This window comes from Emydura macquarii, unplaced genomic scaffold (assembly GCF_026122565.2).
Source record: "Emydura macquarii macquarii isolate MOO-44397 ecotype Brisbane River unplaced genomic scaffold, CSIRO-AGI_Emac_v2 contig_1363, whole genome shotgun sequence".
In the NCBI taxonomy this organism is placed as follows: Eukaryota; Metazoa; Chordata; order Testudines; family Chelidae; genus Emydura; species Emydura macquarii.
Window position 1 is genome coordinate 12,357,251 of NW_027131500.1, and position 12,374 is coordinate 12,369,624.

Consider the following 12,374-nt stretch of genomic DNA (forward strand, 5'->3'; position numbering starts at 1 on the left):
CACGTTCAAATGGTGTTTGAAAACCATATTAGAGTTCTGCAGATGAAAATTGCTAAAGTTATGTCTTCACTGTAATTAGCCTGGAGTCTGTTTTGGGTGTTGCATAACCCCTTTTATGCGTGTCCCCCCCCACCTATGAACTTAGGTTATTGGTGCGTTCAACACAAACTAGGTGGTCGTCTTGGGCTGTAAGCTAAAGCCCAAGTGAGGGTTTGTCTACAAAGCTCTGGCAGAGTGCATGAGAGGGGCATGATTTGTAAAGCTCTGTGACGCGTTGCATTCTAACTGCCCTGTGGAGACCCTGCTTGCACATTCTAAATGGTGCCCAGTTTTCATTAATGTAGTCCTCTTACAAACATGGTGCACTTCATCAATCACATCCCTCTGGTGTGCTTTGTCATGCCATGTAGACAAGCCCTGAGATGTTCACTTAGACTGATAAACTCCCACTTTGCGGTGAGAATGCATGCTAAAACACTCAACTACTGATAATCCTCCAATACCTTCTCTAAATTGCCCTCCCCCCCCCCCCCCCCCGCCGCACGCACACACACACTACACACGCGCGCGCACACACACACACACACACACACAGGACAGATAAGTTCTTTGAGTATGACCCTATAGGTGCTCCACCATAGATGTGTGTCCGACTGTGTACTCTTGACCTGAGATTGTGAAGTAGTATTCACTGGCTGATGCTTGCTCATGCTCTAAATGAGAACATATGTGGCTGAGATGAGTTCTGCTGCCCACTGTTTTCAGCTTCCTGCCTTTAAACTCATGAATTATTGTTTTACTGTTTTGTTTTAGTAATTCTTTTAACAATTTGTTTTGTTATCTTTTGTTTCACTTAAATTTTGTGTTGTTCGGGAGCGGAGTGTACCTTCCTTTCCTCCTCTTCTTCTTTTGATCTTTTGTATCAGGGCATAATTGTTGTGTAGAGACACCAGGGTTTAGAACCTGAGAGACTTGCCACAGGTCCTTTCCCTGCAACAATGAACTTTCCAACTGCCTGCAGTGTTTTGGGGGACTCCCACAACCCTGCCAAATGCAAGGTCTGTCTTGGTTTTAAGGGGAGATCCAAGAAGCACAGGGAGACTAGACTGAAGCTCATACTTATAGAGAGTGCTCTGGCTCACATGCTCCTCCCACCTCAGCCTCACTGGGGTATGTTGGTCTCTATGTAGCAGGCATCTTCAGTCATTGTTGCTGCTTCATCTGCATCTCCAGACAATAAGACTTCAGAAAAGGGAAACGAAGAGGAGCAGATCACTGCATAAGACCACTCTCAGGAGATTCCCTATAAGGTCACAATAGAGGTTCTGACTGAGACATCAGTACCGAGGAAGAAGCCCTGCTTGGATGTGCCCATCACACGATGTCACAGTCCGTTCCCTTACGATATAGTGAGAGACATAGAGCTATTGTTCATGCCCCAGTATCAGTATCCTGCAGTACCTCTGAAAGGGGACAGGACACTACAATCATCTCGGTACCACAACAGCTTCCATCTCACCACCCGGTACTGACCCCAACTTCAGGTGAAGAGTATCGGAGTCCTCCTTTCTAGATTCCTTTCTTCAGAGGATCTTCTTATTTCTGAACCTGAATCAACAATTATGGAAGGATCTAACAGCATAAATCCATGGTACTGCCACAAAAGCAGGATGTTGGGACCGGTTTAAAGCTCCAGCCTTTGGTACCAATTAGAACATTAGAACCCTCCCATCCCTCACTCCTCCTTCCCCCGAGTTCTGAAGAAGACTCCTCCTACTCAGACCTTGGTACAGAGATCCTTTTCCATTGCTGTACTACCCAACTCACATGAGCCCCTTTCATGAAGATGAACCTGGAGAACCTATCAGACATCATAGGCCAAGAGATTATGAATATCTTTGGGGTTCCTTCCCTTACCCCCTCCCTAGTGGGGTTTCTGGGACCCACAATGCCTCTATAGGGACCAGTTTCATCAACTAACACACAGCACCAGTACCATATCAACCACAGGCTCCTTGAAAACATCCTATAGTACAGTACACATGGTACCACACACTTCTCTGGTAATGGCAGATGTACAAAAGGAACAGGCGTCTCAGGCAGAAGAGATCTCACCTCCACCTGAAAAGTCATCTTCATCTCCAAACAAGGTGGGAATGCCATCACTGTATCTACTGATTTTCAAGATCTTCCAGGAATTCATGAAAAGATTTTGCAGATTCCTTCAAATCCCCCTAGAAAAGTTACAAGAATCCAAACATTGCCCAGTAAACATCCTGAACATCAATCCCCAGGAAGAAGTTGCCTTATCTATCGCTTGATTTTTCTCCTGTTACTGCTTGCTGCATCCTGATATCCTTTCTCATGTTTGCTGAGAACTTCCTTCCAAAGAGAGAATGATTCACTAATTGATTCAACCTACAATCAGTTATCAATTTATCTTTCCAACTTAGTTAAAATAATCAAATAAAAACCTCTTCATTTCTGCTGTATCTATCCAAGATGAATGGGCAAATGCCTACAGTACAAATCTAATAACAGCAGAGCCGACCCTAGACCAAATGGCACCCTAGGTGAAGAGTGTTTTCCGTGCCTCACCCCTCTCCATTTGTTAAACTTTTGAATATCTTATTTTTTATTACATTTGTAACCCATTTCACGACTTTGATGCACGATTAGCATACATGATTTATCTCTGTCATAGAAGACAATAAATTTGCATGCTAGGATCCATAAATCTGTATTTATTCATGCCATATATACACAAATAAAAATTAGTTTCCTCTAAGTTTATAGAAACTTTTAAATTTTAAGAATAACTGAAATGTATTAACATCAAGAAACTGAACTGCGCACCAACATTGAGTGGACCAGTATTAAATAGTGTTACAGTAGATAATTCTAGGAGGTTAGTGAAAAATGAATCCACATATGGAATAACTGAAACATTTTACTTCAAACATTCTGTTTTCCCTTTTGTCACTAACAACAAAAAGAGCACCCTGAGCCTGGTGCACCCAAAGCCCGGCACCCAGGCGGTCGTTGCCTGTCCTTAAATCCAGCCCAGAATAACCTCTGGTAGGGATGGTCTAGGTAATACTTAGTACTGCCTCAGTGCAGGAGACTGGACTAGACTCATCAAGATCCATTCCAGTTCTACATTTCTGACTCTATGATTTCAAGCTTATTAATATACTTGTAAATGGAGATAAGTGGGGTGACAAAATTTAACACAATCATTTAGTTTTTGTCCAGACTAGGGAGTACTGTGAGAACTCCGGAAGGTCAAAACAAAACTAGGAAATTGGACAGCTTGGCGGGATATCTAATTCTTTTTGGATAACTACATGATAGCTCTAAATCCATCTGTGGATGGATTAAATTATTTGAAGCCTCTCAGGGATAAGATGCAGATATTATGGACAGGTCACTGAGGGTGACTGCCCAGTGCACAGCAATAGATTTAAAGGAGAATAAAGTATTGGGCTGTATTTAGGGGAGAGAGACTAATATGCTGAAAAAGTCATATAATTAAATAAATTAATAGTATTGTAATGTGTTCAGTTTTGGTCTCGTCTGCTTATAAAAGGCATAGCGGAAATCAAAACAAAGACTAAAGAAGGGCATCAGAAGTGACTAGAGGCATGGGGTGATTCCACATGAGACTGACTGAAAGGATTAGGAGAATTAGAAGGTTAATGATAGTCATATAAAATAAAAATGTAGAGAAGGCCACTTAACCACCTTCTCTTTAACCTTAATCTGAAAGGAAGAACAGACAAATTTGGCATTAAAAACAACAGTTTTAAGGTTGATAAAAGGAAATATCCCTTTAATTAACTTACAAAACTTGCTGCTTCTAAATATTATTGAAGCAGTTAGCCAATCAATTTCTTTGGAAAAAAATTAATTATACAGTATAAACATTAACTTTTACCAGCAGTTACATTTGTGGTAATTACAAAAAAAAAAAAAAAAAAAAAAAAAAAAAAAAGGCGATCAATCCTAAAGATTCAGCTATGCACTGATCAGATAATGAAAAATGGTTTCTTCACTTTTTTCTACCATGAATATAGTATTGCACACTTACTGTATGCATTGTTTGGATTTTCTGGCATTCTCCGAAGCATCTAGCTTATGTCACCGATAGAGAGAGAATACCAAATGAGGCTGATCATTAGATCCTTTCCAGTCTGGCAATTATTTTATTCTGTAACAATCCTGTCACTTTAAATAGTTTCACTTAAGGTCTCCCTCCAGAATAAGTAGAGTGATCAGATGTCCCGATTTATTAGGGGCAGTCCCAATATTTGAGGCTTTGTCTTATATAGGTGCCTCTTACCCCCCCACTCCCTGTCCCCATTTTTCACACTTGCTATCTGGTGACACTAAGAATAAGACATTTTACACTCTGATATTCATGGTTTAAAATTCCATGGATGGTAATTGCAAGTCCCAGAAAGAAATTTGGTTCTGATGCTTATCTTTAACCTCCAAAAATTCAGTAAATTCATCCGAGCAGCGGTTCCCAACCCGTGACCCACAGGATCTTTCAAAGTGACCTGCCGTTCCCCTCCCACTGGCTGCAGAAGGGAGCCCATTGCCTAAGAACCCAGACAGTATGTTGCCACTGGGCTACAAGACAGATGCAGGCTCCTTGCTGCAGCCATGGGGAAAGGAGATCAGTGCTGTCTTTCCCATCTCCAGCAGAAAGCAAAGCGCTGTGCCTGAGTCCCTAGGTGTTGGGAGTCCCTGCTGGAGTCAGAAGGAGGGGGGCACTGATCTCCGTCCCCCTTGCTGCAGAAGGGGGCCACTGCCTAGGGACCCAGGTGGATTGCATGGGGCTACAGGACGTGTGCAGCCAGGGGGATGAGAGATCAGCGAGGAGGCAACCTCCTCTCTGAACTCCTTCCGTATGGCTGCAGTGGGGAGGAGAGCTGCTGATGGAGACTGGTGGCCCTTCAGGGTTGTAAAAATTATATTTGAGGCCCTCTAGCCAAAAAGGTTGGAAACCACTGCATCAGAGCCTTCCTTCTTGCAGTTAAACGCCATCTTTATCACTAATGGTGGCGGGAACTTCCTATTTTTCTCTTCCTCAGCCTTTTCTTTTCAAGAATGTCACTGAGTGGAACTCAGATTCTTCCCTGGTAAAGTAAGCCGAGGAATGAGATTCTCCATCTTTTCTCCCCTATTCTTTATCTCAGCATGGATCTGTTCTCGAGTCAGATTCTGTGAACCTCGCTTTCCCAAAAGTATTTTGAGCTTTATGGATATATCAAATGCAAAGGCCCCATCATAAATTCTAAGGGATCAGAAGCAGGGCCAAACCAAGTTGAGAAGGCTGTCAGACTACCTTACCAAAAGCTGGGGAGTTAAACAAAGCACTAATGAACCTCCAAAATAGATTAGGGTTTGCTTTGAATGGTAGGCAAAAGTATAATTAGTTCTTATTTTGCCTGTCCCTGGATTATGATAAACATTTGGAAAAAATGGCTTATCTAAGACTGGAGTCTGGAAAGGTTGTGCCTGATCCTATACCATCGACTTTGCTGGGGGTTGATGATGATCAGAACCTCTTGAGGTGCACTAGGAAGCTTTCAGAATGTCTTTTTATAAAGTAAATTTTCAGTGAGGTTTCAGCCACAGAGCTCTGTAAAGATGATTCCTATATTAAGTCTTTCTAGTCTTGATTTCCCATGATACCCTAAACAACAGTATCCTGGGTAATACAAACTGCCAGGAGCTCTGCAATAAATTGAATTATAGAGGAGATGATGGGCAACCCTGCTGTGTCACCCTGTCAAGTGTGAATGATAAATAAATGGATCCATTAGTAATAAAGTAATCAATTTTGGAATACATTAATTTTCCCTAGCATCTAATGGTCACAGATCCAAATATATCTTAAAAACACACACACACACAAACCAACCCAAAAAACCCAGATGCTCCTAATTGTTTCATGCCTTCTCAGCAACTCAAGACAGCAACAAATCTTTATTTTACTTATGATTTTTAACTATTTGAGATCTAAAGTAAACATGTTTTGAAGAAGTCGACATATATCTGTTTAATAGTTCTTTCTGTGGTTGTGACATGTACACATCATTTCCTACATACTTGCAAGTGTTTTTATATATCATTTTGAAACTAAATTAATAAAGTAAGCCCATAGCTAATGTCTGGAGTCTAATCCGTTCTTAATATAGCTCAGATCACAGCAGTTTTTAGAAGCTGGTTGTTTCCCACTCAGACCCTGAGAAGTCAACTGATATAGTCTAGGTAAACACAAAGAAATATGTTCTGGCAAATCTTATAAAACGTATTGTCTTGATCTAGAGCCGTCCTCTAACACTGAAAAATCCATCACCCATTTTTAATAGCCATATAATTGTGCTCTAGAATCTAAGCTTTAATTTCTCTTGGGGGTGGGGAGCCTTCAGTCTTTATGATTACAAAAATCTACAAAATGAGACCCTAATACAAATTGATGGTTCTCTGCTTAAAGCTGCAGAAAATAACTTTGAGAACTGGGTAAGCTGTTCCTGTTCATCTCGAAGGGATATTAATACTGATGACATTTTCAGTTTAAGCATTGTTAACTATTTTATAGCTCCTCATTTTAGCAGAAGCATCCAAAAAGAGTTGGTTTGTCATTACAGGATGTAGTAGCATAACATAATGCAGATTGAAATGAAGCAGACAGTTGGTGTCAAAAGTTGCTAGTGGGGAAAGCACAGTTCAAATCCACTTTCTTGCCAACTTAAATGACTTGACTTGTGCCCCTTCTGGATAAGACGGGAGGGGGGGGAGTTTCATTCCTTCCCCAACACCAACGCCTCTGTTGTTTCCGCGATATCAAAAATTCAACCTATATTCCATGTCTTTGGAAGGTTTAGTCTACATTTCAGAGTCTGTGTTGGTATAGCTATATCAGCAAAGCCCCTAAATTGTTTATACCTGCAAAATGTGTTCTTTTGCTGGTGTAGGTAAACCACCTCCCTGAATTATATAAACTATGCCAGCAAAAAGGACTCTCTTGCCAGACTCTGCATATACATGGAGAGTTACACAAGCATAGTTATGTCAGTGGTGTGATTTCCCCCTCACACACACACTCTTATGTGACATAGCTAAGCTGGGAAAAGTATGTAGGGCGGATCTGACCTAAGTATCTAATGCCTCAATTATCTGTTATCCAACTGTCAAAACCTCTAGCTTTCCCCTGAAAACATCTATTAAAACTTGAATTTTATAAAAATATCACAAAGTGTATTTTATCAAATGGACTGGATTGTGAAGGGACAGTGGACAATAATAAGAGGGTAGTGGGGGAGGAGAAGCAGAGCTGCAAGATCCGTGCTACATAATTTATGTCCAAGGTCTGCATAGCGCACAGGGCTTTGGGTTGAGTGAAGTTCAGAATATGAAAATAAATAAATAGAAACAAAAACCAAAGATTTATCCTGTTTATGTACCAGAGTCATGTGTATCTATTAGAGGCACATATCAATTTAAGTTAATCAGTTCCCAAGATTAGAAATTATAGGATAAGGTTTGTATTATTTACACTGAAAATTGGTGCAATGCAATGTGATGAACAAAGTGAAGGCACAGAGTAAGAGACATTTTGTCTGTAATGATTAGCTTTTTAACATCTCTTGTGCTTTTCTTCTTGCAATAATTTTTATATTTCCATCTTCTCTAGATACCTTTTAATCTAAAGCCAAAATGATTAAATAAATCTCTCAAATTTCCCTGCACATGAGAGCTGTAAACTCCCTTCAGCGTCCCTTCTAATTTCATTATCTTCAAATTGAATTAATTTAACTTCTCTGTCTTGCTGTTTATGCAGGATTCCATAGAGAGGCAAGAGACATGGGCATTTTAGTATTTAATGAAAGGATTTAATTTAATAAATTTTAGCCTCTTCACAGGGAAATTTCAAGTGCTGAAAGTGTTTGGAAAACGTTTTGGTGTCTTTGTCTTTTATTGTTTTGGTAACTATTCCCCACAACAGAACTGATTTTTGTTTGTGTTTTAAAAATGCACTTGTATAAACAATTTTCTTTAAGTGGAGTTCTACTTGGGAAAGCAACAGTATAAAAACATAACTCAGTAGTCCTGTTTCCAGTATGTATTGAGTCACACCTATTTACATTCTTAACAAAACTCTTTCCCCCCTGTCCTTTACTACTAGTATCACTGTAGAGCCAGCACAGGTAAATGGAATCTTGTTTGTACATTTCTCATCAAAATTGTTAACTTCTAATTACAGATTTCTATGTTGATGATGTATGGGCCAGAATGTACTCCTCTTGACACTTAGAATTCGGGTTGAGTTAGCAGGATTGCCAGTTAAAAATGTATGTATATATTTGCTTGTGGACTGATAAAATTTGGTCTCAATCTTTACAGAAATGGGGCATCATGACATTAGTTTACAAAATCACAGTAAAGCCACACTTTATATGTAAAATATGATATGGGATTAAATTATAGTTTACTAACAAGGTAACGTATATTTGATACATCCGTAGTGGTTTATTAAATAGCAATTATGAGTTTTAATTTATAACTTCTTAGAATTACAGATGGGAATGTGTAACAATGCATTAGCTACCTGAATTAGACTGTGACTGTCAGCAAATGGGTAATCACTTCTGTTGTCATTATCTAGATTACTCGCGGGGGGGGAGAGCAGAGGAATCTTATCACATGCAGATTTGTGGCAGTCAATGAAACTATCATTTAATGACAGTGAAATATACTTGTCAGATGATTAGTTTGAAAGGTACTGTTTTATAAAACTGATTATATTAACAGGAGATAACAGGCTGAAGGCTAAGAAAAATCATTAAGACCTCACTTACCTTTCAGTATGATGATGATTATTCTCTTCCCAAGACATTGCATTATTTTTACATGTACAGTTCCCATTGTAAAGTTGCATCCTCCTTCTGAAAGGAAAATTTTTGGCATAAACATCTAAAGAGATGGCAGAGTCTAGTGAACTGAGTAGTGGGATGGAAGGCAGGAAGTCCAGATACCTAATTCCAGTTCTTCCAGTGACTTGCAATGTGCTGGACTCTCTCTGTTCCCTTATCTGTAAAATAGAGATAATATGTATCTCAGATGGGCATTGTGGTGATTGTGACAACATCTTGAATATGTAAAAACATACTATGTAAGTGCTAAGAATTATCATTTTTAAAGACTGAAAAATCTCAAGCTAAAATTGTCAGCTTGCTTGCATAAATTAGGATAGTGAAATACATAGTTAGGCACCTGTTGTGACTGATGTAATTTTCAACCGTGCTTAACCTGTAGCTTCAATTGAATATATTGTTGACAATATTGTATTCAAACATGATTTAGTTTTGAGAAAAGATAACTGTCTTCAAATATATTAAGGGCTGTATAAAGAGGATGGTGATCAGTTGTTCTCCATGTCCACAGAAGGTAGAATAAGAAGTAATGGGCTTAATCTATGGCCAGGGAGATTTAGGTTAGCTACTAGGAAAAAACCTATATGAATATTTAAGCTCTGAAATAGATTTCCAAGTGAGGTTGTAGAATCCGGTCAGTGGTATTTTTTAAGAACAGATTGGGCAAATACCTATCAGGGATGGTCTAGGTTTACTTTGTCCTGCCTCAGTGACCTCTCAAGGTCCCATCCAGCCCTACGTTTCTGTGATTCTATGATTTCCATGGTATCTGTGCCAAGTGAACCAAACAAAGGGGTTGTACAGAATCTTTCTTTTGATTTCTCTGTTCAACAAACAACTTTCCTGCTACTAGAATTCCAGTTTCCAAAAGCACTTGTAGTATTAGTCCCTAGCCTGGTGAGTTACCATGCTGGCAAAAGGAAGAGATATTTGACATTTCAGGTAATTGGATTTCACGTTCAGTGTTTTATATATAGTATTGCCCTTGCTGCACTAAGATACTGCAATTTTCAAAGAAATACAACTCTAATGAAATAAATTCCTCAGATTCTGTGTGGTAAGATAAGTACATTGACTCGAGGATATCTGCCAAAAAGAACATTCAAAAGGCAAGGCCACATACCAGTCTCTAAGTACGTTTTAGATTATATAATTGAGCACACTGCCATATGGGGATATTGGGCTGGTTTGGGGTACTGTTTACTTCATAATACAGACAAGTATTACCATAATTTATTAGCATATCAGTGTACCTGAACTTAGAGACATCGTCATTAGTGTGTAAAAGCCAGAAGCAGCTACAGTTATTTCATGTCCCATGTCAGACATTTCCCACTTGTGCCAGGTCTGTCTATCATACACAGATACTTTTTTACTTGTGTTGCTCCCACCACTCTTGTTTCGTTGTTTTCATGGCAGAGTGGAATCCCCTGGTATCTTTCTCCTCATACATTTTTAATATAGCTTGTTACATTAGCAGACCAAATCAGGCAATTTTATCCCTTTATACTTTTTCCATACAACTGATCTTTTAATTTGAGCAAATAATAGAGATTTATTTGTGCCAGGGCCTCAACACAATAACAAAGAAACAAAAAAGTATACATCAAGCTGAGAAATCAATATAAGATAAACAAAACTCACAAGTTAGACAACTAATTATATAAAAGACAGTCTTATTCAGTATTCTGTACTTCATAATAGAATTGTCATGGCAGTGGTTAGCTATGGACACTTTCTTGCCTTAGTCAAACTCAAGGGACGTGAGCCTTCATATTCTCTTTTTCCCAGTCCACCCAGAAAGGCCTTTGATTTAGTTCCACTTCCAGTTAATGTCACTTCCAGAAAAGGTAGTATCCATTCCATTAACTTGGCTAGTAGTCATGGAAGGGGTGGGGTTTGTGTGTGTATGCACATCTGCACCACAATAATAACTCTGCATAAGTCACCTACAAGTGAATAGAAATAGTGACTATTTTTATTCACCTGCAGAAGAGGATTCTATCTTCTCGGAGAATCACAAAATCCAGTCACTTTTCCAACAGAGCTATATTGGTAAGTCCCTCAAGATATGTCTAGTCTTTTATCAAGATTTTGTCCCTTTTGATTCAAGTGCATTCCAGAATTCTCCTGCTTTTCCTCCTCCTTCCCCTTTCTCTGGATAGGAGAAAACCTGTAAATGCAAGTACTGGTTCCTAGTGGGGGGAGGCACTCTAATTACAATTCAATACAAGGGAAATGGTTTCTTTAATAGATGAGGCAACCCAGCAACATTCTAGAACTTAGAGCTATACAGCTAGCTCTGTTAGCTCTAAAGAATGATATAGTATATTGGGTAATGTGATGATGATTGAATGTCTCAACTGACAGAAGAATTCCAAGAGATGAGATACTTCTATTCTAATGGGCACAGAAGAAATTAAAGTCCACCACTGTCATTTGTGCCCAAATCAACTGGCTGAAAAGGACAAAGCTTCATCTCAGAAAATGATCTTTCTGTAGGAAATTGACACATCTTTCTTTCCTCTATATTTCTTTGCTTTTTTTCAGGGTGTGGGATGGATCAATCAGATTTTTGGATTCTGTAACAGGTATGGATATCCATAAGCGTTCATCCAGCTGATTGGCAGTGCGTAGATGAGTGAGCCTTTACCTTTTCTGCTGTTGCTCTCTTCTGGAGGGTGCACAGAAAAGTAGAACAGAAGAAAACACAGTTGAGCATAATAGACCCAGCCTGGTTAAGAAGGTCATGTTTTGCAGATCTATTTTACCTACCAAGATTGCCTAGCAGACTTCCTGCACCAAGTTCCCATGCTTCACACCAACCCTTTAATTTTTAATTTAAAACATTTGTCTTGTGATTGGGCTCAGGAGCATGGTTTTGGCACAGTGTTCTCAACATCCTGATTCAATGTAGAGTAAAATAACTTGTTGATTTCAGAACTTGACTGATCTTCTGTTCCTCATGGAATTCTTGTAATCTCTGAGCAATGGAAGCCTGTCTCCCACAAATTTAGAATTTTTACAGGAGTTTTTGGACAGCATTTTTTCCACTGGTTACCTTGGAGTTCAATGCTTCATCCCATAATCCTGTACTTGGTTAAATCCATGATTGCTCACTTGAGTTTTGCATCCTCTTTTTAATGCCTTTGGAACTTCAGTTCCATCTTTTTGCTGTTCCTGTCCTGGAACCGTGCCTTTCTGGTTCCATCTGGTCAACCATAACAGTCAGTAAACTTGCAGACATCTTCTCTGGTCTGGTACCCCCTATAAATTTCCATAAAGAAAAGGTAGTACCAAGTATCTTCTCTGGTTTCCAAATTCAGTCCCTTGTTTAATTTTAAGTAGGAGATCCTCTTCCATACTTCTGTGCCTAATCTCAGCAGAGAAAGTATTCCTGGCATTCTAAATCTGAACTGGGCTCTC

At 39.3% G+C, this 12,374-nt stretch overlaps 1 protein-coding gene across 6 annotated transcripts in view; it reads left to right on the forward strand.

Moving 5' to 3' along the window:
• Nucleotides 1-12,374, forward strand: part of SPOCK3 (SPARC (osteonectin), cwcv and kazal like domains proteoglycan 3) — a 370,554-nt gene that overhangs the window by 161,078 nt on the left and 197,102 nt on the right. For 4 of the 6 annotated variants that reach the window (XM_067551781.1, XM_067551785.1, XM_067551779.1 and 1 more), the window contains exon 4: nucleotides 10,941-11,003. The exons of the other annotated variants lie outside the window; for them this stretch is intronic. In XM_067551781.1, coding sequence (XP_067407882.1) covers nucleotides 10,941-11,003 — 63 coding nt within the window. The remainder of the gene's footprint in view (nucleotides 1-10,940; nucleotides 11,004-12,374) is intronic. 6 annotated transcript variants of the gene reach the window in all.